This window comes from Mustela nivalis (genome assembly GCF_964662115.1).
Source record: "Mustela nivalis genome assembly, chromosome: 9".
Taxonomy (NCBI): Eukaryota; Metazoa; Chordata; class Mammalia; order Carnivora; family Mustelidae; genus Mustela; species Mustela nivalis.
Window position 1 is genome coordinate 54,259,870 of NC_139028.1, and position 23,922 is coordinate 54,283,791.

At 42.1% G+C, this 23,922-nt stretch overlaps 1 protein-coding gene across 30 annotated transcripts in view; it reads left to right on the forward strand.

Annotated features, from left to right (window-relative positions):
* DLG2 (discs large MAGUK scaffold protein 2) overlaps positions 1 to 23,922 on the forward strand; it is a gene marked incomplete at its 3' end in the record, with an annotated part of 2,041,616 nt that overhangs the window by 1,961,650 nt on the left and 56,044 nt on the right. For all 30 annotated transcript variants that reach the window (XM_082682853.1, XM_082682879.1, XM_082682864.1 and 27 more), the window contains 2 exons: positions 8,389 to 8,565; positions 18,619 to 18,694. In XM_082682853.1, coding sequence (XP_082538979.1) covers positions 8,389 to 8,565; positions 18,619 to 18,694 — 253 coding nt within the window. The remainder of the gene's footprint in view (positions 1 to 8,388; positions 8,566 to 18,618; positions 18,695 to 23,922) is intronic.

Consider the following 23,922-nt stretch of genomic DNA (forward strand, 5'->3'; position numbering starts at 1 on the left):
TGTGCTCAGTAATTACTGAGAGATAGTATCTTGGTCAGAGCCCTCTTAGCAAGGATCAACGGAGGCTAATGTGTTCTCATCCACTAACACCGGTTCAGGCGGGTAGATTCAACCACCCCTTTTCACTAAGGACAATTCAATATTGAAATAGATGGGGAATTGAGTGGCCACACCAGACCTCCATCAGCCTAGTTATGCTGACCAATCCACAGGATTTCTCAAGGAGGCAAGAAAAGTAATCCGTACAGAGCTGTGTGTTTCCTTCTACCCTGAGATGAATGCGTTCAGACGTGAGAGACAGCACATTGCGTGGATCTTCATCATCTCCCAGGAAGGGTAGGGAAGCCAGTGTGGATGCTGCTCAGGCTTTCCTGTTGTGTCCAGTTGTCCGTGCCTTCACAAAAAAGAATGTACCCCAAAAGAAAAGAAAAGAAAAGAAAGAATGTACCCAACTGAATTCCAGAGATCGGCCAACGAGAAGGAGAGGCAACAAATGTAATAACAGAAAATAACTTTTTTTGGACATCTGCTATGTGGTAGGCCCTCGGGACAGCAGGAATATGAACGTCCCCTGTCCCCCATGCATATACAAACTAGAATTTTCAAGGGCTAGAAATCATAGTACAATATGATTTAAGAGCCTAGGAGAGGGAACTTTAACTCCCAGTGAAGGTGGAGGGAAGAGAAAGAAGGTCTAGGATTGATGGAGGAAATGGCACAGAGCAGAGTACCTTTCACAAGGCAGACACAACCCTAGGAGACACACATCCTATCAGCCGTGTAGAAAGTTGACCTGATTTCCCCTCAGTGTCTTGCAAGACAAAGGCATAGAACATGACAGCTGAAACATGCTTTAGAAAAGTGCTTTGTGCCTATTGATTACATAGGAGCTGAAGCCCAAAGAGGTTAAGTAACTTACTCAAGATATTACTCAAGATCACATGGTGACATTACGTTGAAGCCAGAACCAGAGCCCCCTCTCCACACTCTGCCCCAGCTTCTCCCTACTTCCAGGGTGCCATCTCTGTTCTTTAGAGATGTTTGTTTGTTTTTGTTTGTTTGATTCATGAGGGTGCAAATGAATGCTTTGAAGAAGGAAAAACTATTAGAAATGGCTGGTTTTTAAAATAAGAGCACCTAAATTTCAGATCTGTCTGCTCCCAATGCTGATCCCTTTCCCACATCCCCCTGGCAGGAAAATGTTTTGAGAACATTAACTGTGTGGGTATTTTTATGTTGTATTTTAAGAACACTGTATTAGGACCTCCTGCGAACACTTACAGAAATAACTCACTCATTCCTAGTGTAGGCAAGAGGTGAAGTAAAGGAACTATTGGTTGAAAGTTGGTATGCTAAAGGCTTTTCCTATGTCATCTCATTAAATCTCTCCAAATGTGCTGAGACCTAGGGATGATTAAGCCCATTCATTGACAAACCAAGGCTCAGATTGGTTGTGGACCAATCCCATTGATGCTCAGGTAGAAAGAGGTGGACTCACTTGAATGTCTCTCTTCAATATCTATACTTCTTGCACTATCCTCAGCTGCATACCTTAGCAATGGAACAGTGGCATGGAGTAGAGAACAGACTTTATCTTCCACAGCTCTTCTTTCTCCTGCTGCATAGAGAGGTGAGAACCGCTAATCAAGCAGAAGCCTCAGCTTCTGGAGGGAAAGAAATTGAGTCCAAGCACTCTTTGTGGGTCTTAACATTGTCATGGAAACAAAGGCTTCTTCAGCCCAAACAAGTTCACTGCACAGAAGGTGTGCAGCTGATGGTTGGTTTGTTCATTTATAAAGCATCTGCAAGGACTGTGCAGAGGCTGGACCTGGGAGCCCCTGACCTTCACTGGCTTTAATCCAGTATAGGAGGTGAGACACATTCCTATTCAAGACTAGACATTGCGAGCTTCCCAAGAAAGGTCCAAGTAGAGTGCTTTACAACTTCTGAGAAGAAAAAAGCTGCTTCTTCCATGCCTCAGTTTCCTTATCTGAACATAGGAACATATAATATTTATCTCATAGGGTTTCTGTGAGAATTGGTTAAAGTAGAAGTAAGAGATTAAAGCCCTGAATTTTTTATCTGCAAAGTAGGAATAATCATACTTACATGTCACACTTATTTACGAGGACTCAGTAAGATGACATTATGTAACACAAAGGTACTTTGCACGTGGCTGGCCGACAATAGGCACTCCTTGGGCTGTTACTATTATTGCTGAGTAGTTGTTTTTATTCCAAAGAATCTTTGGCAGAGTCGTCCAACTGGTGACCTTTGCCTTCTACCTGTCCTCTCTAAAATCATCCTCTTTCTTGTCCTCTGTTACTAGCTTGCTGTTGCTGCTTTGACAAATTACCTTCCTCTGTCTTCAAATCCATCAATGGCCACCATGTACCTCTCATGGTACATCTCTCTGACCTATTCTTCTGCCTTCTCTTCTACTTTTAAGGACTCATATGATTGGATTGGGCCTACCCAGATAGTCAAGGATACTCTCTCCTTACCACTTTCGCCATAGAAGATAACATATTCTCAGGTTCTGGGGATTAAGGTGTAGACATCCTTGCGGAGAAGCAGTTAGGGAATTATTTTCCCTACCATATCTTCAGTAACCATGAGACACATCAAGAAATATTTCCAGTTCTTAGTGGTATGGTCCTGGGGATTCTCTTCACTCCCGTGATTCTCTGCTGTAACAACCTCAAAGTGGTTCAGCCAGAACTTGATCCTCTGCCCAATACAGAAAACACATGTGCTCTTGTGGTCCATGATTATTAAATATTACTGCAGCCTAAGCTCTATAGAAAATGAGGTTGGTTTTGGTTGGAGAGGGTTGCTTGCAGAAACAACACATGGGTTGGTGAAGTAAGTCCACAGGTCTTGGAGGCAGATAGTTCTTGCACTCGGTCCTGCCCTGTCACGTACTAGCTGGTTTGCCCCCAGACGTGTTGCTTCAGTGACGGAAGTCTGTATTTCCTCCTCTGCGACATAAGGCTAATCCATGCATTGTGGGGCAGTTATGAGAACTGTGTGCCATCCATAAACTGCTCCTATCTCTCTCCTGACATCTAGTCCATGGTGTCATTATAAATGCGATCACCACCAAATCATGAAATCTCTGGAGATACAGTCTAAGCACAACATTCCTTGTAGGGAACTGCAAGCTGAATTCTACAGCCAAGAGCATGGGCTTTTGATTCCGGCACATCTATCTATATTTGAATCCTGGTTCTGCTACTTAATAGCTTTTTTTCATTTCATCTCTTTGGGTCTCATTTCCTTTATGAGATTAAAAAAAAAAAAAACTGGCATGGCAAGATTGTTGTCACAAATCATAACAAAATGGAACTCCTTCTCTGCGGGCGTTGGGCCTTTTGCAGGCTTTACCCTATGGTGGGTTCTTTGTAACAATCTTTTGAGTTAATGCCATCATTCTCTGCATTTCATAGCTGAGGGAATAGTCATCTGTGGTGAAGAGATCGTCGAGAAGGTTAGGTGACGTGCCCCAAATTCACAACTAGGAGTGGCAGAGCTGTGATGTAAACCCAGGTCTCTTCTCTCTCCAAAGCTTGGCATAGAACCCACATGCTGCCTTGCCTGACTAGTACATTGAATGAGATGATAGCTCTAAAGTCTTTAGCACATTGTGGGGCACTTCAGTACAATTTCCATCAGCTGCTCAGGTATCTCCCCATATATTTGCATAGCCATGAGGGTGAGCAGTTGCTTTGCTCACTTCCTGGACTTCCCCAGTTGGCAAAGGGCCAGCACGTGGTGAAATGCAGGAGGGCCAGGAGGGATGGGAGAGATGTTGCATTATTCCTCTCTAATTCTATTTGTCTAATGGACTTGTTAAAAGCACCCTGGGTGGAAAGTGTGAGTCTTAATGGCATTTTATAAAAGTTGCTGTGATGAATTAGCACATAAAGCAAATTAAAAACAGCTTATCGTTTTTTAAATTAGGTGATGGGGCACTGTAGCATTTCTCCCAGACATGAAGACCCATTAATATCCAAAGGAGCCAGAAGCTGCCGAAATATATCAGCTGCTTGTTTTCAGGGACCCGACAAGTCTGAAATCAGTGTAATCCTAGAGGGGCAGATTGTCCAAGATAAATAGAAATGGGTAGACGTGTGTTATTGAGCCCCTTCTTTGGGGACACCTATGCTGAAGGCAGGAGGGGGAACCTTCCCTCAGGGATTCTTGGGGATGGAATGGAACACAGTAGATTGAATGTCTGGCCTGGTGGGGACCACCGGAAAGTCTCTCCTCTCCTCCCTTACACATGGGGACACGGGCTTGAGAGAAGCAGGCTTTCAGAGTTTGTCTGAAACATGTCCACAGAACCATGGTGAACATCTACTTTGTGCCCAGTGTTGTACTGGACTCAGAGGATAGAGAGGGATTGTAGCTGTCTTTATACACAGTCCACAAGACGGCTACTAATGGCACAGTGGGGACCCAGATCCCCTATTCAAGACCAGCCCATTTTCAGGAAAACAATTACAGTAGTAATAATAGCCACCATTTGTCGAGCCCAGCCCATGTCAAGATGGTGTCACCGTACTTCCATAGATTATTTCATTTAATCCTCACCACAACTCTTTGAAGTATTTGGTGTTATTATAGGACAGTTTCACAATTCAGAAAACCTCAAGGCCAGAGAAGCTAAGTAACTTGCTTGAGATCACATGGTTAAAAAGTTGCAAGCCCAGGCAGTCCGACCCTAAACCCTGCCTTCTTGGCAACCACCTGCCAGCTTTCCTGATGGCTTTTCTCCCTCTCTCCCCACACTTTACATCCAGAAGGAGCCTGGAGCTAAACCAGAGATTCAAAGACTCTTAAGATAAAAGAAATACTGAGACGAGAACTGAGCAGTAAGGAGCTTCGGGGACTTGGGGGCAGGAGATGGGGGAGATTGGTCAGCCTTGAAGGGAGGTGAACAGTTCCTGGTACTGCTGAATTGTGAGCACGGCCTGAGGACAAACAGGCTGGGAAACTGAGCCTTACGATGAAATGTCCAAGAATGTGGATTTTGGAGTATACTCTCGCTGCAGTCTCCACCACTTGCGTACATATGACCTGGGGCAGGTGCTTTAATGTCCTGAGCCTCTTTCCCTCACCTGTAAAATGAGGATACTAATGTTTACCTTCAGGTTCTTATGATGTCAAATAAGACAACAGTACACAGTGCCAAGCTACCTAAACCGAGCATAAGTAGTGGTAGCCCTCATGGTCATCGTCCTTACCACCTTGTCACCACCTTTCAGACTCAGGTGTGGGGGTGGGGGACAAAGTGAAGAGCATTGCACTAGAACTCCAGAGCAGAAGACCAAAACTCCAGCCTGAGGCTGCTGACCCTTACGTGCTGAGGTTAGTCTGTCCCTCATCTGTATAAAGGGAATAATACGATATCCTTCATACCTTCTTTGTTGGAATGGATTGAGGTACAAGTGAGGTAGTATATTTGAAAATGATTTGCAATCTTTTGACCCTCAAGACAACCCCCAGGGTCAGTGATTCACTAGGAGGGCTCACAGGATTCAGCCTCATCATCCTGGGGACTATGAATTATTACAACGAGAGGATACAAAGCAAAATCAGCAAAGGAAAGGATTGAGGGACAAAATCCACAGGAAACTGGTCACAAGCTTCCAAGAGCCTTCTCCCAGTGGAGTCACAAGGCACATGCCTAATCTCTCCAGCAGCAAATTGTGACACCAGGTATAAAATGTCTAGTAGGGAAGCTCATTAAAGACTCAGAGTCCAGGGTTTTTATTGGGGGCTGATCACGTAGTCGCCGTCTGCCTGGCCCATATCACGATTCCGGACTCACAGAGGAAAAGCAGATGTTCCATTTAAATCTTGTTTATACAAACAGTTTAGGTGTGGTGAGCCATTCCTAATAGGAAATAGTGAGAACCTTCCCAGAAATCTAATTTCCCAGATGTCAGCCAGAAGCCATCCTTGTGGGCATGTCTTTTTAAGGAGAGCAGTCTCAAGCTTGCTCTGTTAGCTCTCTTTTGCACAGAGTAGACTCTATAGAAAGGATTTGTGTGAATATCCACTCACAGGAGAAAGGCGAGATGATAATGACCCTTCGTAGTTGATGATTATCCTGTGCGCCGGGCATTGTCGTGCATGCTTTATTTTACAGGTATTACCTTAGGTCACATGTCATCCATACAGCAATTTCATGGTGGGGGTACTGTTACCATTGCTGGTGTGTAGGAGGAATCTGAGGCCTAAGAAAGGTAAAGTAGCCTGTGTGGATAAAGAGCTGCATGACTGGCAAGAAGTAGTAGAACCAGGAAAGGACTCTTAACAGTGTGACCTCAGAGCCTGCATTCTTTTTTTTTTTTTAAATATATATATATTTTTTTAAGATTTTATCTTTATTTCACAGAGAGAGATCACAAGTAGGCAGAGAGGCAGGCAGAGAGAGAGGGAGAGGGGGAAGCAGGCTCCCCGTTGAGCAGGGAGCCCGATGTGGGGCTCGATCCCAGAACCCTGGGATCATGAACTGAGCTGAAGGCAGAGGCTTAACCCACTGAGCCACCCAGATGCCCCCAGAGCCTGCATTCTTAACCCCTACACTCCAGCTGCTGCACTGCACCTCCTGTGAGCTGGGAGCCTTGTATGTCTTATTAATGTGCACAGCAGCTCCGTGTGAATGTAGTTATTGGACTCATTTTACATTACAAAAACCTGTGGCTCCAGCGTGCTAATTCATTTATGTCATATCGCCCAGCCAGAGAATTGACGACGTCCGAAGTGGACCTATGCCCTCCGTTGGCCCCTTTATGCTTGGGGGGAGCTTTAGCCAAAGTCTTTGGTGGGGAAGATGCAGGTGGTCAAGGTGGAAGTGAATCATTCTGGGAGCTTCAAGCGAGAAACTCTCCCCCGATGCCATGATTTAGGGACAGAGTTAGTGGAAGAAGGAGCTGTGTTGCAAGTAATTCAAATTTTCCTACAATATCTGAGCTCAACCTGCTGTCTTCAGCTCTTTTTGGTTGCCATGGCAGCAGATGTGACATTTTTTTAATGAGGGGGAAAAATGAAGAAAGGAAAAGAACCATATTTGGTCCTCAGTGATCTTAGAAAAAAAACCTGTTCCCCAGATCTCTCTAGTTTTGCTTGCATAGTAGTTACACTCGAACGAAATTACCAGAGTGGAATCAAAGGGGAAATAGCAGGGAGGTGGCAAAATCTGCTTCTCTTGAGAAATTGTGTGTGGAGTGTGTGTGTGTGTGTGTGTGTGTGTGTGTACGCGCGCTCGTACTTGCTGTATATGTGGTGGTGGTTTGCAGCGGGGATATAGAGGAGAAAGCAGACAATGTAAGATTTGATACAAACTGTCAGCTACTTAAGGCAACACCTAGCTACTAAGATCTTGGTCATCCTTCCAGATCTCTTTGCAATTCCCCCACCCCACCAATGTATACCTGTTACAGTCTGTTTGGCTTAGCGAAGGCTCAGCATGTGCTCTTCAGTGAAGGAAACATGGTACATAAAGCAAGAATTACAATTCAGAGTGATGAGTGTGAGGCTGAGGTAGGCTTAGCATTCTGTGCAAGCAAGAAGATTTGTCTTATTCATATAATCTTGTACTATCTGCAGACACACATGTAAACATGGGTGTCATTATATTTTTTCATTATTGCATTTTGAGCACTTAATCATGTCATTGGATTAACCCCTGCCACCACTCAGTTTATTTTATTTTTTTATGTTCTTGTGGTTTTAATAGCATCTTTCTTAAAAAAAAATTGAATTCCAGTATAATGAACATACAGCATTATATTAGTTTCAGGTGTACAATAAAGCAATTGAACGGCAACCATTCAACTTCAGTAATGGTCCAATAGTCCAGTGAGTGGAAGGATCATCCCGATGGGATGACATTTAAATTGTTACCATTTTTCCCCATCCCAAAAAAAGACTTCTATGGACTGATACATCTGAGAGGGTTTGTTCATAACACAAAATGCTTCTTTCAGAAAGATGCTTATGTTTCTCTTCATTATTTCTTTCTTTGTAGTGAATTTTAACATTTGTAGTGGGAGGGGAAAAAATCTCAGGTACTAACTCCCTTTGCCACATCTCCCATTATCACTTTGCCACATAGGATGGTCTCCAAGAAAAGAAACAATACCCCAGTTTTAGGAGCCCGGAGGATGCCCCTACAGCCTCCAAGGAGAAGCAGGAACTAACGTTGATTTGTGGCCACAGTAGGGGGGATGTAGACTGAAATCCTGAGAGTCAGTCCTTGGTGCTGGTACCAAATGGATGAAGGATTCTCAGGGCATGAGGGGGTAATCAAAATGGAGAATTCGAAATCTGTGCTGCAGAGGTTCCTAACGACGTTCTCTCTTGCCATTTCTACAGAGCCATGTTTGACTATGACAAGAGCAAGGACAGTGGGCTGCCAAGTCAAGGACTTAGTTTTAAATATGGAGATATTCTCCATGTTATCAACGCCTCTGATGACGAGTGGTGGCAAGCCAGGAGAGTCACGCTGGAGGGGGACAGTGAAGAGATGGGGGTCATCCCCAGCAAACGGAGGTAAAAATGCCTTTTCTATTTTAGAATGTTTGCTTTTAAGCAATCTGGGGAGTGGAAATGAGGGAAGATAAAGATATGGCAAACTGTTCACAAAATAACCATTTGAGTGGGATAGTCTGCGGGGAAATTGTCAGTGGTGACAGGTGACATGAATTAAATATTCTCACTCTTCCAATATTAAGGTTTTACCAAAACTGGTGGCTGTGGTAAGGCAGAAAGAAAGAAAGGGTATCTGCTTACACCACCTTCCTAAACCGTTTACCAGCATCCACATGTTTGAGATTATCTTGTCAGTACACTGACTTACACACTCAGCTGTATTCCAGAGGTTCACATTCACCAGATAACTTTACAGAAAGGTGAGGTGAAAGCCCAGTAAAGTACAATTTCCTAAGCAAAGGTCCTACCATGCATTATGTTGAAACACTGATGGGAGACAAACTAAAAACCTTCATTCCAAACTGAGATGCTTGGGATATGAGCTCTCGAACCTGTGGTGAGGTCTGAGACTGGGTTAATAACTGGTTTTTACTATTTTAGTGACTCCAGTCCTCCCACCCCCACCCCACGACTCCCCCCTTCACTCAGTCAGATACTTAGTTCTATATATGTTTCCTGAGTCAAGAGTACCGTGCTCTTTCTCTTCTAAACATTTCTTCAGCTAGGTGGGAATGTACTTTGGAACAGCCAACTCCCTCGTGTGTCCCAGCAGCTTCTAGTCATCATGACCCAGGAGGAACTTTCCTTCCCATGAGTCTCTTTTTGGCACCAAGATACTGTCCATGAAACACTGTTGTCTGTACCACCAGGAAAAAGATACGGTTATGAAATTAAAGTCAGGAAGAACGTTTATTCAAGGCAGTCACCAACTTTTCTCAAGCTACAGGTTTCTCCAAGGGCTTTTCTTCTTCTGTCCAAATACCCCAAATACCTCTGTGAAGAGTCCTCAGTGAAGCTGATGCTCTCATGCCGTGACCCAGCGACTGAGCCAGCACAAATCGAAGTAGGAAGGTGTCGCTTACCCCAATAATCACTCTGTGGGGTGTTGGCACCCCAGAGAAGACTGGTCCCCCCATGCTTTTCTGCCTGCGGCCACACAGCCCAGAAAGGAATGCAGGGAGAGAGCAGCAGGCTGACTGTCACACAGCGGCTCCCTCATGGTTAGTGGGGAGGAGTCACAAAGAAGCCACTAAAACTCGAGAGAACCTCCCTGTCCTCTGTACCCCTGGGTGGATCGCCCACCATCACACTGTTCTTGGGGTCTCTTTAATTTCTGGGCTCCAGACAGCTGGGTGGCTCAATCCATTAAGCACCTGCCTTCAACTTAGGTCATGATCCCAGAGTCCTGGGATGGAGTCCTGTCTGACTCCCTCCTCAGCAGGGAGCCTGCTTCTCCCTCTGCCTACCATTGCCCCTGCTTATATGTTCTCTGTCTCTGTCTCTCTCTCTCTCTCTCTGACAAATAAATAAAATCTTTTAATTAAAAAAACTATAAAAAATTTAAAAACCTCTGGGCTCCCCAATAGTTGCCTCACATTGCTTTGAGAGGACATTCTGGATTTGTACTCTGGCTTGTAGGGTTTTCTCAAAGGGTATATATTCAAAGCAGCGACTCTCAGCACTAGTTTAGATTCTGTTTTTCCATTTCCATTTACTTAAAAAAAAAAAGAGTCAAGACAACGTGCATTTTGGGTTGCTTTGATTTAATTCATCAGAGCTGTCGGAGCGGCTGCTCTGAGAAGAAAGAGCTATCTTACTGAATATGGCCCCAAGGATAGAAGCAGAGCGGAGGAAGGAAAGCTATGTGGGAAGAGATTTCTGCTCATTTTAAAGGAACTCTTTTACTAGTCAGAGCTGTGTAGAGATGGTATGGATTACGTGGGAAGATACTGAACCAGAACTGTGGTTTTCATAGCAAGGGAGCATTATAAAAGCTTAGATGTGCCCGCTTCCTCCCTCTCAGAGCCTCTCCTCTGTGTGTGCACAGGCATGCACACACACATGCGTGCGTACACACACACACACACAAATACTCTAATTCCATCCATCTGGAGTGGGTCCTGGAAATCTCTATTTGTTTGTAAATCCCTCCGGGTGATTCTGATAACAGAAGGTCTGGTGTCAGGAAATATAATAAACTGTATTCAAGCTTTGGATAGAGAGTTGAACTATGCAATTTTCCAGGCCCTTTCCAACCCAGAAGTTCTATGATTCTAAACAGCCCTGTCAATAGCCCTTCATTTGTTCGATTATACTTCATTTTCCCCCCAAGGTACATTCTCAGTGCTATTCCTCTTGAGGCAATTTTCCACCTCCTGGTGGTCCTTCTTAAGTTGGCTATCTTTCCTATTTTGGATAAAAACCATCTTAACAAATACACTACAACAAGCCTGAAAAGGAAGTTTGTCTAGTGATTCTAATGTTGATATTTATTTGCATTCTAATCTCGTGAATGTTATCCGTGTGTGTGTGTGTGTGTGTGTGTGTGTGTGTGGCTATAAATGAGTTTCTGTCAACTTTTCTCCTTAGAATTTAATCCTTTCAGAAAATATTATTATTTTAGATGTTTCTATAGCACATTTCATTGTAGGCAAGTGGGAAATTTTTGAGGATTATAAAAAAGAAATAAAAATCATTTATAATCTTACCCTATGAAGAGTTCTTATTGCAGGGCTTTCTCATTTAACACTACATTTAGCATCTTACAACTCTAGCTCAGAATACGTGGGAGCTGGTACAAATAGGATTTACTTTTAGACTGGGGTTAAGTTTTTCAGTCTTTAATTCCTTGCTAGCTCCTTTTCTGAGTACAGTTCAGCTAGTAGAACTGGTCTGGGAAAATCTCGTAATGGATAACATCAGGGCATGACTTGACCCTTTACAAAGATGCTTCTCTATGGGGAGGGGGGTTGGGAGAAGTGGAGTGGGATTATGGACATTGGGGAGGGTGTGTGCTTTGGTGAGTGCTGTGAAGTGTGTAAACCTGGTGATTCACAGACCTGTACCCCTGGGGATAAAAATATATGCTTATAAAAAATAAAAAATTAAAAAAAAAAAAAAACAAAGATTCTTCTCTATGGATGATCCCATTTAATCATCCCAATGAAACCGTGATGGAGGGTATGAAGATTACTTCCACCCTCTTACTTTTTTTGAAGATGATGAAGAAATTTTAGTTAAAACACTCCTGGAACATGCTAGACACTGTTCTAAGCCCTTTACAATGAGCTCATTTAAACCTCATTACAACCCTTTGAGAGATGTTATAATAGTATGTGCATTTTACAAAGCAGAAGACTGAGGCATAGAGGGGTTAATTAAATTGCCTGAAATTGCCCAGCGGAACCGAGATTGGAATCCAGGCTACAGAATTGATGTTCTTTTTTTTTTTTCCTTTTTCTTTTTTTGGTGAAGGGGAGAGAAAGTAGGAGGGGGGACAGACAGCAGGAAAGGGAGAGGGAGAATCTTAAGCAGGTACCACACCCAGCATGGAGCCCAACGTGGGCCTCAATCCCATGATCCTGATATCATGACCTAAGCCAAAAGCAAGAGTTGGACGCTTAGGGATGCCTGAGTGGCTCAGTCAGTTAAGTGTCTGCCTTCAGCTCGGGTCATGATCCCAGGGTTCTGGGATGGAGCCCCGCTTTGGGCTCCTTACTCAGTGGAGAGCCTGCTTCTCCCTTTCCCTGCCACTCCTCCCCCTGCTCATGCTCTCTCTCTCTCTCTCTCTCTCTCTCTCTCTCTCATTCTGAAAAATAAATAAAAAATAATTTTTTTTAAAGAAGGAGTTGGATGTTTAACCAACTGAGCCACACAGGCACCCCAGCAGAATTGATACCCTGAACTTACATGCAGTCCCGCCTCCCCAAGTTACAAAAGTAAGACTTAGCAAAATTTAAATCAGCAAGCATAGTTTGAGCAGTGTCTGTGTGCCAAGCACTGTCATTGAGTCACTGAAGGCCAGCTGGAGTCACATGTTTGTGGGACTAAACGTATGACTAAGGCACAGCCACACTGTGATTCCATTAATGAAGGCTCACAGTAACTAAAGGTGCTGTCCTAGTCAGCTTGGACTGCCATAACAAACCAAAGACTGGGTGCTTTAATAGCAGACATTCATTTCTCATAGTTCTGAAAGCCTAGAGAGTCCAAAATTCAAGGCACTGGTTATTTGGATTCCCAGTGAGGGCCTTATTCCTGGTTCATGGATAGCTTTCTCGCTGTACCCTCCCATGGCTAAAAGAGAGATTATTTCTCATGTCTCTTCTTATAAGGGCACTAATCCCACTCATGAAGGCCAACACATTCAGTCCATAGCAGGAGTCAAGGGATATGAAAGGACAGGAGACAGAGAGACCAGTTCCATCTGATAATAGCACCAACCCTGTATGGTGGCAAGTACTATCAAATACAGAATTTTATTTCATCTTCACAAAAGCCTTATAAGGACATTGAGGGTCCAAGAAGTCAAGTAACTTGCCCAAGGGTCCACAACCAACCACTGGCTGAACCCAAGTCTCCCTGATAGCAAGACCACATGGCTTTCCACTATGCCAAGAGTCCATTAGAATTGTCAATTAGAAGTTCTTAATATGTAGCAGATACTGTGCTAAACAATTTTTATATTATCTTCTTTAACGTTGACTGTAATTTTTTGAAGTCTGTCTATACTTTCAGTTTACCAACATAAATCCTGAGATCCTAAGAGGCTGAATGACCTGCCCTGACTCACAGAGTTGATAAGTGGCAGATGCAGGATTCCAGCCCAGACTTGTATGATTTCAAAACCTGGGCTCTTAGCCTAGAATTGCTGTTTCCTGAGACTGTGTAGTTTTTGTGAGTAGCCAAGATATGATTTGTTCCACAGTCTCTTAATCTGAGTCTTTATTCATCGCCCCATACTGATGGCCTGCTGGGCTCTCAGAGGACAGGTTTGTAGCTAGCGCTGCATGAAGGTTTACTCACCTAACCTTCACAGAGAGCTTGTGGCCAATCACGTGGACCGCATTTCTATCCTTGCAGAGCACGGGCACAGCAACACCCAGCACTAAATGATTATCCTGCCATCCAGCGCTCCAAGCTTGACCTCATTGTGTGTTTGGCCAGGACCTGAAAATGCCAGATGGGAAGTGGGTGAGAGGGCAGAGGGAGACCACTGGGCTCGTGGAAGCATGACCATTTGGTACTCCCTGGAGATGCTAACTGTCAGAAGCGATTGCTCAGATTTTGCCATCCAGTGTACATTTTCAGTATTTTGGTCAGTGATCAAACTGGGGTGGAAAGGATTATTTCTGCTTAAACAATCTAATTAATTGCTTGCCTCTTGAGTGTGAGAGAAGTAAGGCAGTACTTCTCGTTTCAATTCAGTCTTTCTATATAGGTGGTCCGCCATTCCCTTAGGTAAAGGCTAGTGGGCTTTAATATCATCTACTTCTGCTGAAGGAGTCTTACTTAAATAACACAAATAGGGAAGGTGATGCTAAACTTAGATTCTTACCAAGTGAAAAAGTCATGAATTGGTAAATAATTTTTTTTATTGAAAACACTATTCGAGGGTAAGTCAGTTAACTCTTGAGCCTCAATTGTCACAACCAGGTCAAGAATGCTCCTTGAGGGTTTATTCATGCATTTGCTCATTTGTTCATTCATTTATTCAACAAAGATTCTTGAAGTTCCTACTATATGCCCGGCTCCATCTTAAGCCCTGGTTTACTCTACAGTTATTGGTAATATAGGCAAAGTGCTTAGGACAACATCGAATACTTCGTACACACTCAAATGATGGGTGTTTTCCTTTCTTCGCATTTGAGCTTTTAGTTCTTGAAAGAACACACCATTATTCAGAACGCTGACTTATCTATTGCCAGCCCTGACTCTCATTTGAGCAATAAATTATCCACCTACATCCCAAGAAGCACCAGAAGAGAGGAAGGGTTTGGGGTAGGTAGGAGAAAACGAGCCACAGCCAACTACCACTGAGAGAGTTAATCAAGATGGGCCCCGTGATGGGAAAGCAAAACTATGATGGGGTTACAGTGAATGCAAAAAAGACTGCCCAGGAGAGAAAGTAATTCAATATGTATGATATAATTCAATATGTATAATGCTGCATACAGTCATTTACCTAACCTAATTCAAGATTAAAATTTATTCTAAATTTTAAAGCCCAGGGGCACCTGGGTGGCTCAGTCCGTTCAGTGTCTGACTCTTGATTTCAGCTCAGGTGGTGATCTCAGGGTCATGAGATCAAGGCCTTCATCGGGCTCCACACTGGACATGGAGTTCGCTTAGGATTCTCTCTCTTCTTCCCCCTCTGCCCCTCTTTCCTCTCCCCAGCTCTCACACTCTTTTTTTTTTTTTTTGACAGATCACAAGTAGGCAGAGAGTCAGGCAGAGAGAGAGAGGAGGAGGAGGCAGGCTCTCTGCTGAGCAGAGAGCCCGATGCGGGACTCGATCCCAGGACCCTGAGATCATGACCTGAGCCGAAGGCAGAGGCTTTCACCACTGAGCCACCCAGGCACCCCCAGCTCTCACACTCCTTAAAAAAAAAAAAAAAAGTAAAGCCTAACCTGTTAGAATATGGTGTTATGTAAGTGATTATATGCTTGCATTTGGCTATGGTTTATTTAATTCAGGACATTTGGGATATGGATGGATGCAATGGAGAAGGCTGGTTATCATTTCTGAAAGACGTAATACAGATTTCTGAAGAATTGTATTGGCCTTCAAACTGTGTATGACTCATCCAAAATCTCATTTGTGTTGAGAATTCCCACTGCAGAAGAGAGACATGGAAGATCCTGAGTGCTATTTCCCAAACTGCGTAGATGTGAACAGACACTCAGGTTAGCTTTTAGCAGCTGTGTGTTCAGGCCTTATTTCTACCACTTGTTAAACTTGGCACGCTTCAAGTCTCAGCTTTCCCAGCCATCAAATGGGGGTCAGTCATACCTACATCACTTGGTTATTGTGAAAAGCAAATGAGAGGATATAAATGTACAGGAAGTTTTCACTAATAATTATATGTTAAAACTTTGGCCAACACTTATATTATCATTATCATCATTCATGATACTTCCAACCCCAAGAGAAAACAAAACTTTCTGACTTCGTTCATGAGTGAGTCAAAACCAAGCCACCTACAGTAATACTTTAAAAATTGTGGCTTCTTTTCTGTTGCCTGTTTGAAGATTAATAAACCATAACAAATAATAGGAGTACACGTGTGTGTGTGTGTGTGTCCGTGTCCATCTGACTTAACATTCTTTGAAACCCTGTTAAGATGGAAGAGATGAATCACTAAAGATGGCCTAATAGGGACGTTTCTGAAGGAATCTGAAAAGGGTGACCTTGGAAACCATGGGGTAAAAATTAGAATGCTTTATCCAAGCAGTTCTTAGAATCCTGACTTCAGCCTCATATATGTTTTAGACCCCTGTGAGTTCTGTGGGTTTGTGCAGAATTTTCTGTAGAGCCTGATCAAAAACCACGGAGCCTCCGCTTGTCGTGTTAGCATCATCCAAGGTACTAGTGCTTCCCATAATTATCCTGGTTAATGCAAAGAAGCCAGAATAAAGCCAGGGCTGTACGCACAGTTTTAGAAGGATCCGAAGAGATGAATATGAATTACCATTTGCACTTGGATTAAAACCGAGAAGAGCTGAAGATGCTCAGAACAGGCATTTTCTGAGTGAGCATCTCTCCACTTGGCAGCTTACCTTCCCTAAAGTCTTCCTGGTGCTCTTCCCAACGGTTGTATGTAGAAACTCTCAGTGGAACATATTGCTTTAATATCTGAGGGTTAAGATATGAAAATTTTTTGTTCGGCTGTTTCCACTCAGATATTCTCCTCTTGCCCCAAAATATATTCTGAAACTCTGGTTCTGTAACTATAGAAACCCCGATCTGCACTGTGTTTCAACTGGGAACACAAAAGAGCTCTCAGTGAAAAAGCAATATGTTGTTAATTATTGATCTATGAATAGCTTAGATTTTATAAACCATTAATTTCTGTAGATTCACGGTTTTTCTCTTTTCTTTCCCCGTTTTTGAAATTCGAGTTGGCCATATTTAAACAAGTCGTCAACTCAGAACAACGCATGAAGGATTATTTTAGTGAACAGTAGTTTATTGAGGACTTGCTCCAGGATGCTGCTGAGTGACATGTGGGTTTGCCCTCAAGGAACATCCAGCTTTGTGTGTGCACTGGGAAAATAAACACAAGGAAACAAGAGATGATACCAACATGAAGATACAAATAAGTCCTGTGGTATTTAAAGGAAGGAGTGATCATGTCTCACTGGAGAGATGCCAACAAACAAAAAATCAAGGAGATAATTAGCTTCTCTTTACCTCTTTTATTTTTTTTTTTTTGAAGAATCTATTTATTTGAGGTGCCTGGGTGGGTTAAAGCCTCTGCCTTCGGCTCAGGTCATGACCTCAGGGTCTCTGCTCAGCAGGGAGCCTGCTTCCCTCTCTCTCTCTGCCTGCTTCTCTGCCTACTTGTGATCTCTGTCTGTCAAATAAATAAATAAAATCTATTAAAAAAAAGAATTTATTTATTTATCTGAGAAAGAATGTGAGAGAGAGAGATTGAGCATGAGAGGGGAGAGGGTCAGAGGGAGAAGCAGACTCCCCACCAAGCAGGGAGGCTGATGTGGGACCCAGTCCCGGGACTCCAGGATCACGACCTGAGCCGAAGGCAGAGATCTCAGCCCACTGAGCCACCCAAGTGCCTCTCTAACCCTATCCTTCAAATGGGCACACGTCTTACCAATTTTACTTTACTGCTGTTTCTCAAGCCCTTCCCTCCCTTCCACCTCATTGTCATTCCTTGCCTGGGCTGTGGCAGTAGCTTTTCAACAGAACTCCTGCTTCCCACTGTCCCTTCTCTCCTGCAGCCTGTCTTCTTCCTCCACCACAGTCATTTATTCCAGTGCTAACCCATTTGATCACTCCTCTGCTTTATATCCTCTTGGAACTCATGAGGATTCCCCAAGGAAAAAGCCCAAGTCCTTAGTGTGCATGGATATTTTTATAAGGCGGCCCCACCACCTCACTTTCATACATCCCATCCTGTATATACCCTATAGCGGAATCTTCCCGCAGTCTCTTACTTGCCTATTATCTTTGGGTCATAGTATGTGTCTCCTGTCCGGTAAATTCTCCCTGAACTTTTCCTGCCAACAACCTCTTTCTCGTCCTTCAAGCTTCACATAAATTGACACCTCCTCCAGGAAGCCAACCCCAATGCTTTCTACCCCTCCTTCTCAGCCTTCAGTGAGATAGATGCCCCCTCACCACTCCCCCGTTGCTGTCAGGAGTCTTTCTGTGCAGCATATCGGTCTCTTTATGTCTTTGTTCCTACCAGGAGCACATTCCTGGGTGTTGATTGCAGTCATGGTTTTTCTTTTTCTTTTTTCTTTTTTTCCTTTGTTCCCCAGCTCCTTGCTTGATACATGATAGGCAATTGATGAGTGTTCGATGAATGAATGAAGGGTCAGGTACAATGATGAAATCGGCAGAGATAACAGGAGAACAGCACTGGGGAAAAGGAAAAAATTCAAGATGACCTATAACATGTTTGATTTTGAGGTGAAGGTAAAATACCCTCATGTCACTAAAAGGAAGGGAAGAAAAACGAAACCAAAAGAAAAGAGTAGGAGAGATGAGGTATGTAGAGGGGACAGAGAAGAGGGAAGAAGTTTATTTCTCCTCCATTGTAAGTGTTCATCTCTGTGGACTGTGATATCTTATAATAGATTTGTGGTTGAGTTATTCAGGCATTTAAGTAACAAAAAATATTTTTTCTTCCCTCTTTGTTTCTTCCAATCACTAGGACTCTCAGTACACATCACACAGAAGTTTCAAGGGATGTGTTAGTCTCTTAGAGACCACATAGGAAGACTTTTTATACCAAACCAAGGAACAGGAATACTTTAGGACACATTGTATTTGAGCTGTAGAATGAGAAGAGAGATTCTTCAGTTAGTAAGGAACTTACTCATAAATGCCTTGCCGTGTGATCAGCTCTTTATTTTCAATTTTCTTCAGGGTGGAAAGAAAGGAGCGTGCCCGGTTGAAGACAGTGAAGTTTAATGCGAAACCTGGAGTGATTGATTCAAAAGGGGTAGGTACAAAATAATCGAATTACTAAGTTCTCTCCACTGCCTTGGGTTTAGCTATAATTAACATTCAGGTTTTCAATAGCAAAGAAATGATGGAGCTACCAGACAGGAGAGTACTGTTAAAAATAAACTGCTAAAAGTAATGATGTGATCTCTGATGAAGTAGACTTGTAGTAAATATATTAAATAGTGGGGGTAAACCTGCCAGTGGTCCACAGAAATGATGTGTTGATGAAGATGATATAGTGATGACACTGAAGAAAAGATAGCTTAGTGTTTTCATTTCTTTAATTTTTTCTTTTAAATTAAGTGTTTTAAAAGGATGGATTTCATAAAAGATACCTACCTGCTATTCACAAATCTGTGTAGTCTGTTAACATATTTTAAACTAAGACAGTTGTCATGGAAATATATATATATGGATCATCTAAGTGAATACATGGATTGTTGTGACAGACATAGAATTAACGAGTGAAATTTAATCACTAAAATTAAAGTATTACATGCACATGTATCTATTTTAATAATGGCTTTAGTGAGCTAAAATTCACATACCATACAGTTCACTAGTTTAAAGTACAGCATTCAGAGGTTTTAGTATATTTAGTTAGACAGTCATCCCTACAATCAGTTTGAGAACATTGACCACCCCATAAAGAAACCCTATAGCCGTCACTTCCCATGGCCCCCAACCACACCCCCAACTCCACCCTCCCCAACCCTAGGCAACTACTATTTTTATCTATAGATTTGCCTATTCTGGATATTTTATATAAATGGAATTATGTACTATGTGGTCTTTTCTGACTGCTCCTTTCACTTCACATAATGTTCTCATGCACAGATATTATGGAGTGTATGAGAACTTCATTTATTTTCATTGCCAAATAATAGCCCATTGTAAGGATACATCTCATTTAATTCATCCATCTTCCGTTGATGGACATCTGGGTTCTTTCCACTTTTTGGCTATTACGGATAATGCTGCAGTGCATATTTGTGTATACATTTTTGTGTGGACAAGTGTTCTTACTTCCATGGGGTAGATACCTAAGAGAAGAATTTCTGGGTCTTATGATAACTCTATGCTTTATGTTTTGAGGAACTTCCTGACTGTTTTCCAGGGTGATTATACATGTCTGTATTCCCAACATCAGTGTATAAAGGTTCCAATGTTTCCATATTCTCACCGACACTTGTTATTATGTGTCTTTCTGCTTATTTGGTTGGAAGTGGTATCTCATTGTAATTGCAGTTTGCATCCCCCTAATGACTACTGATGTTGAGCATTTTTGCATGTGCTAATTGGCCATTTCTAAACCCTCTTTGGAGAAATGTCTATTCAGATCCTATTCTCATTTTTAAATTGGGCTTTTTTTATTGCTGTTGAGTTACAGAAATTCCTTATATATTCTGGAAATCAATTGCTTATCAAATGTATGCTTTTTATTTATTTTCTCTCATTCTGTAAGTTGTCTTTTCACTCTCTTGCTAGTTTTTGATTCACCAAAGTGTTTAGTTTTGATAAAGTCCATATATTCTTCTAAAAATTTTTATAGTTTTAACTCTTACATTTAGGTGTTTGATCCATTTTGAGTTAGTTTTTGTATATGATATGAAGTAGGATTCCAATTTCTTCATTTTTTTTTACATGTGGATTATCTTCTCGGTTTCATTTTTGTTCATTTTAAGTATATAGAAATATAATTATTTTGTATATCAATCATATCCTCCTACCTTGCTGAACCTATTTATTAGTTCTGTTAGGGGTTTTTTGTTTTGTTTTGTTTTGGTAGATTCCTTAGCACTTTCTGCATACAAAATCATGTCATGTATAAAAAGAGAGTTTTACCTCTCTCTTTTCAATCTGGATAATTTTTATTTCTTTGGCATGCCTGAATGCCCTGGTTAGAACCTGTGGGTCAATATTCGGTAGAAGCGGCAAGGTCAGCCATCCTTGCCTTGTTCCTGGCCTTTACAGGGAAAGCATTCTATCTTTTACCATGAAGTATGATGTCAGCTGAGGCTTATGCAGCTTTTGCAATCTATTTTTAAGTGGTAAAACAAGTATCTCATTGCTGTATTGTAAAATATTGCCCCCTGCCTACCCTTCTCTCTTCCTATGCTCTTGTTCTGCACCTCCTTTCCTTCATCTTTCTCTCCTCCTAACAACTCTGGCTTGTGAGCATCACACAGAGTTATGGTCAATAGATGTCACCATGAAAAACAAAAAGAAGAAAGGCTATCATTCCTCAGGGCCTTTGAGCCCCAAATCACAATGCTGCTCCTCATGTTTTGAAGTAGAAGTGTCACAGGGCAGCCCAGTCATTGACATTACATTTACTTTCCCCTAAAATATTAGGGTGAAACGAGAACTTATTTAGACGTAAGGTGTCCCTCTTAAGAAAAAAAGTGAGGGTATGTGTCAGCATACATGGAGCCCTTTCAAATAAATACTGTTTCACTGATTCTTAGTGAGAATTTAAGGAGAGAGCTCCTGTTTGTCTCATATATGTAGTTGAACATATATCAGATAATTTTTGTTGAATACCTACCACATGCCAGACACAGGGCTAGAACTTGTGAAAGATGCAAAGTGAAACGAAGGCCCTTCTCTTCAAGAGCTTATAACATCTATGAGAGCTCAGATGTCTTTTTGATAAGGCTAAGACATGTATATTGTGCTTTTTAATCATATTGTCATATACTATTAGGTAATGCCAAGAAAACAGACTATAAATTCTAGGACTTGAATGACTATTGAAGGAGGACCAGTGACCATCTGGACCACAGTCATGAGGGTCAAGTAAGTTGGGTTCTAGTTTGAGTTTATTATTAATTCACCACTGCTCTTTGGGCCTCATTGGCAAAATAACAGCTTTGCACTGCAGCAAGGATGTCAGGCAAGTTTCACTTCCTATAAGGTGGATTGGTTGTGATGATGGATTGATAGTTTCTTGTTGATTGATAATTTCTACCTGGAATATTTTGTTGAAAATGATTCTGAGATCATGTATGACCTCAGCAGGAGAAAAAAAAAAATGCCATGATTGACTATTCATCCCTAGCCAACATTGAGAATTATTCTGTGTTTGAGGTCCCTAAGTTCAATGATTTTTAAGATGCCTTCCAGAAGTAATTCTCCAAGAACCTATGAGTTAAGAAATAATAAATCAAGGTTTTCCAAATCCCCATGAGTGCAATACATCAATGAGAAGACTCTTGCTTAGGGTAAAAAATAAAAGACAATGAAGACAAAGTGTGCTAAAGAAAGAGAAAGACTGCTGTGGGGAGAGCTGAGAAGTTGGGTCAGGAAAAGCCACTCACCTTGAGCCAACAAGGATTACAGAACTTCATTATTATTTCAAAAACCTCAGTCTGGCATCTAGGGGTAAACTCAACATAAACTGAGGAAGCAGGGTCATCTGGGTGCCTCAGTCAGTTAAGCATCTGCCTTCGGCTCAGGTCATGATCCCAGGGTTCTGGGATGGAGTCCTGCACTGGGCTCCCTGTTCAGTAGGGAGCCTGGGTATTCCTCTGTCTATGCCCCTCCCCCTGCTTGTGTGTGCTCTCTCTCAATAAATAAATAAATAAAATCTTTTTAAAAAAATAAATAAACTGAAGTAGAAAACTCCTTGGAATGAGAAGGAGAATGGGATATCTGAGGAACCTATCATGAGCTGGCATTAACACACTGTGAAACAGGAATTCAAAGGGAAAGCCATACTTGCTGCCCTGGAGAAGCTTAAAAATCAGTTAGTATGGATGAAGCAGGTTGTGACAATTTTCTCAGTAGTACGTATAAGAGCTATGAGAATTCAAATTAATGTGTATAAGAATGACCAGAAAGCACTTCATAGAACTTAGACTTTAATTGACCTAACCATGCTTGGGTTATTTTTCCAGAACTATCCATTGATTTAAAATTATTGAATGCTGGAAAACAGCAGGCATTGTGCTAGATGCCTTGTAGGACAGCAAAGTAATTAAAAAATGCAAGATCTGTCATTTCAAGGAGCTCACAAAGAGAAATATAAGAAAGCCTGGCAATACAGTATCACTGATGATCCTCAGAAATTTAGGGAATTAACAGCTTTATTTGAAGTATCAGGAGACTGTGCCTCAAGAAGATGAGCTAGTTTCTCTAAGATCACAAGTGTCAGGTTTGCGCTCAGAACATTTTGACCACAGAATGTCCATTTCTCCACACTGTATTTTGTTGGAAGTCAGGAGAAGGACAGTTACCAATCATGCCTTGGGTAAGAGAGAAAGCTTCCAAAAGAAAGTGGTACTCAAACACGATCTTGAAGTCCGAGTAGGAGTGTGCCACATATAGGATACAGCATGAACATGAAGGTGGAAACTGTAGGCATGTTAGAGTGAGGCCAAGCAGATCAGGGATACCAAATGGATAGTGTCGTTGCTGTAGTGGTAGGTGTAGCAAATGGAGCTGACCAGGAAGGTCTTGATGGTCAGGCAGCTTGTATGGAAAGCCTGGTTTGAGCTTTGAAGCACACCGAATTTTGAGAACATCCAGGAGATCAGAGGCTCTCCACTGAAAGTTCTCATCTGCTGCAAACAAAGTGCCCAGGCTTTCAGTCCACTCCATGTGCCTACGCAAAGTCTGCATCTACACATGCAAAGACAAGTGGACAATTGTGTCAGTAAACCACATCATTCCAGCCTACCCAGACCCCTAAGCCCAAAGCACCCATCTGTTTGGATGGGTTTCCTTGAGAACGATTTCATTTTCCTAGATCCCAATGCAGGCAGGCTTCCCTGAGAATGTCAGTTAATTCCTAATGAGTCTCCACTCAAACCAACCTCTGGTGAAAACATAATCACTCTCTTAATTTCTTTCATTAGTCTTTTACCTTTTTTCAGCAATTTCATAGTCAGTCATTCTGTTACTTACTGAGACATTTAGGAAATTATATAATCTTCACAGTCAAGCTGTTCTTCATTGAAAAAAACAATGAGTAGTTAGTGACTTTTGCCAAATTTTGCTTCATTTTATTTAAAAATCCCTATAATTTAAAGAAGGGAATACATCTGAAAGAGTATCGGGAGCCTTACTGAATGCCAGCCACATGCAGCGTGCAAGTGCCTCCTTTGCTCTGCAAGTCCTTCCTAAAGTAAAGGAGGTTGTTAGTGAATAACTAGTCCTGTTTGGTCACAAGCTGGTACAAAAGAGAGGTGACAGATGCTATTCCAAGTAGTAAGAATATCT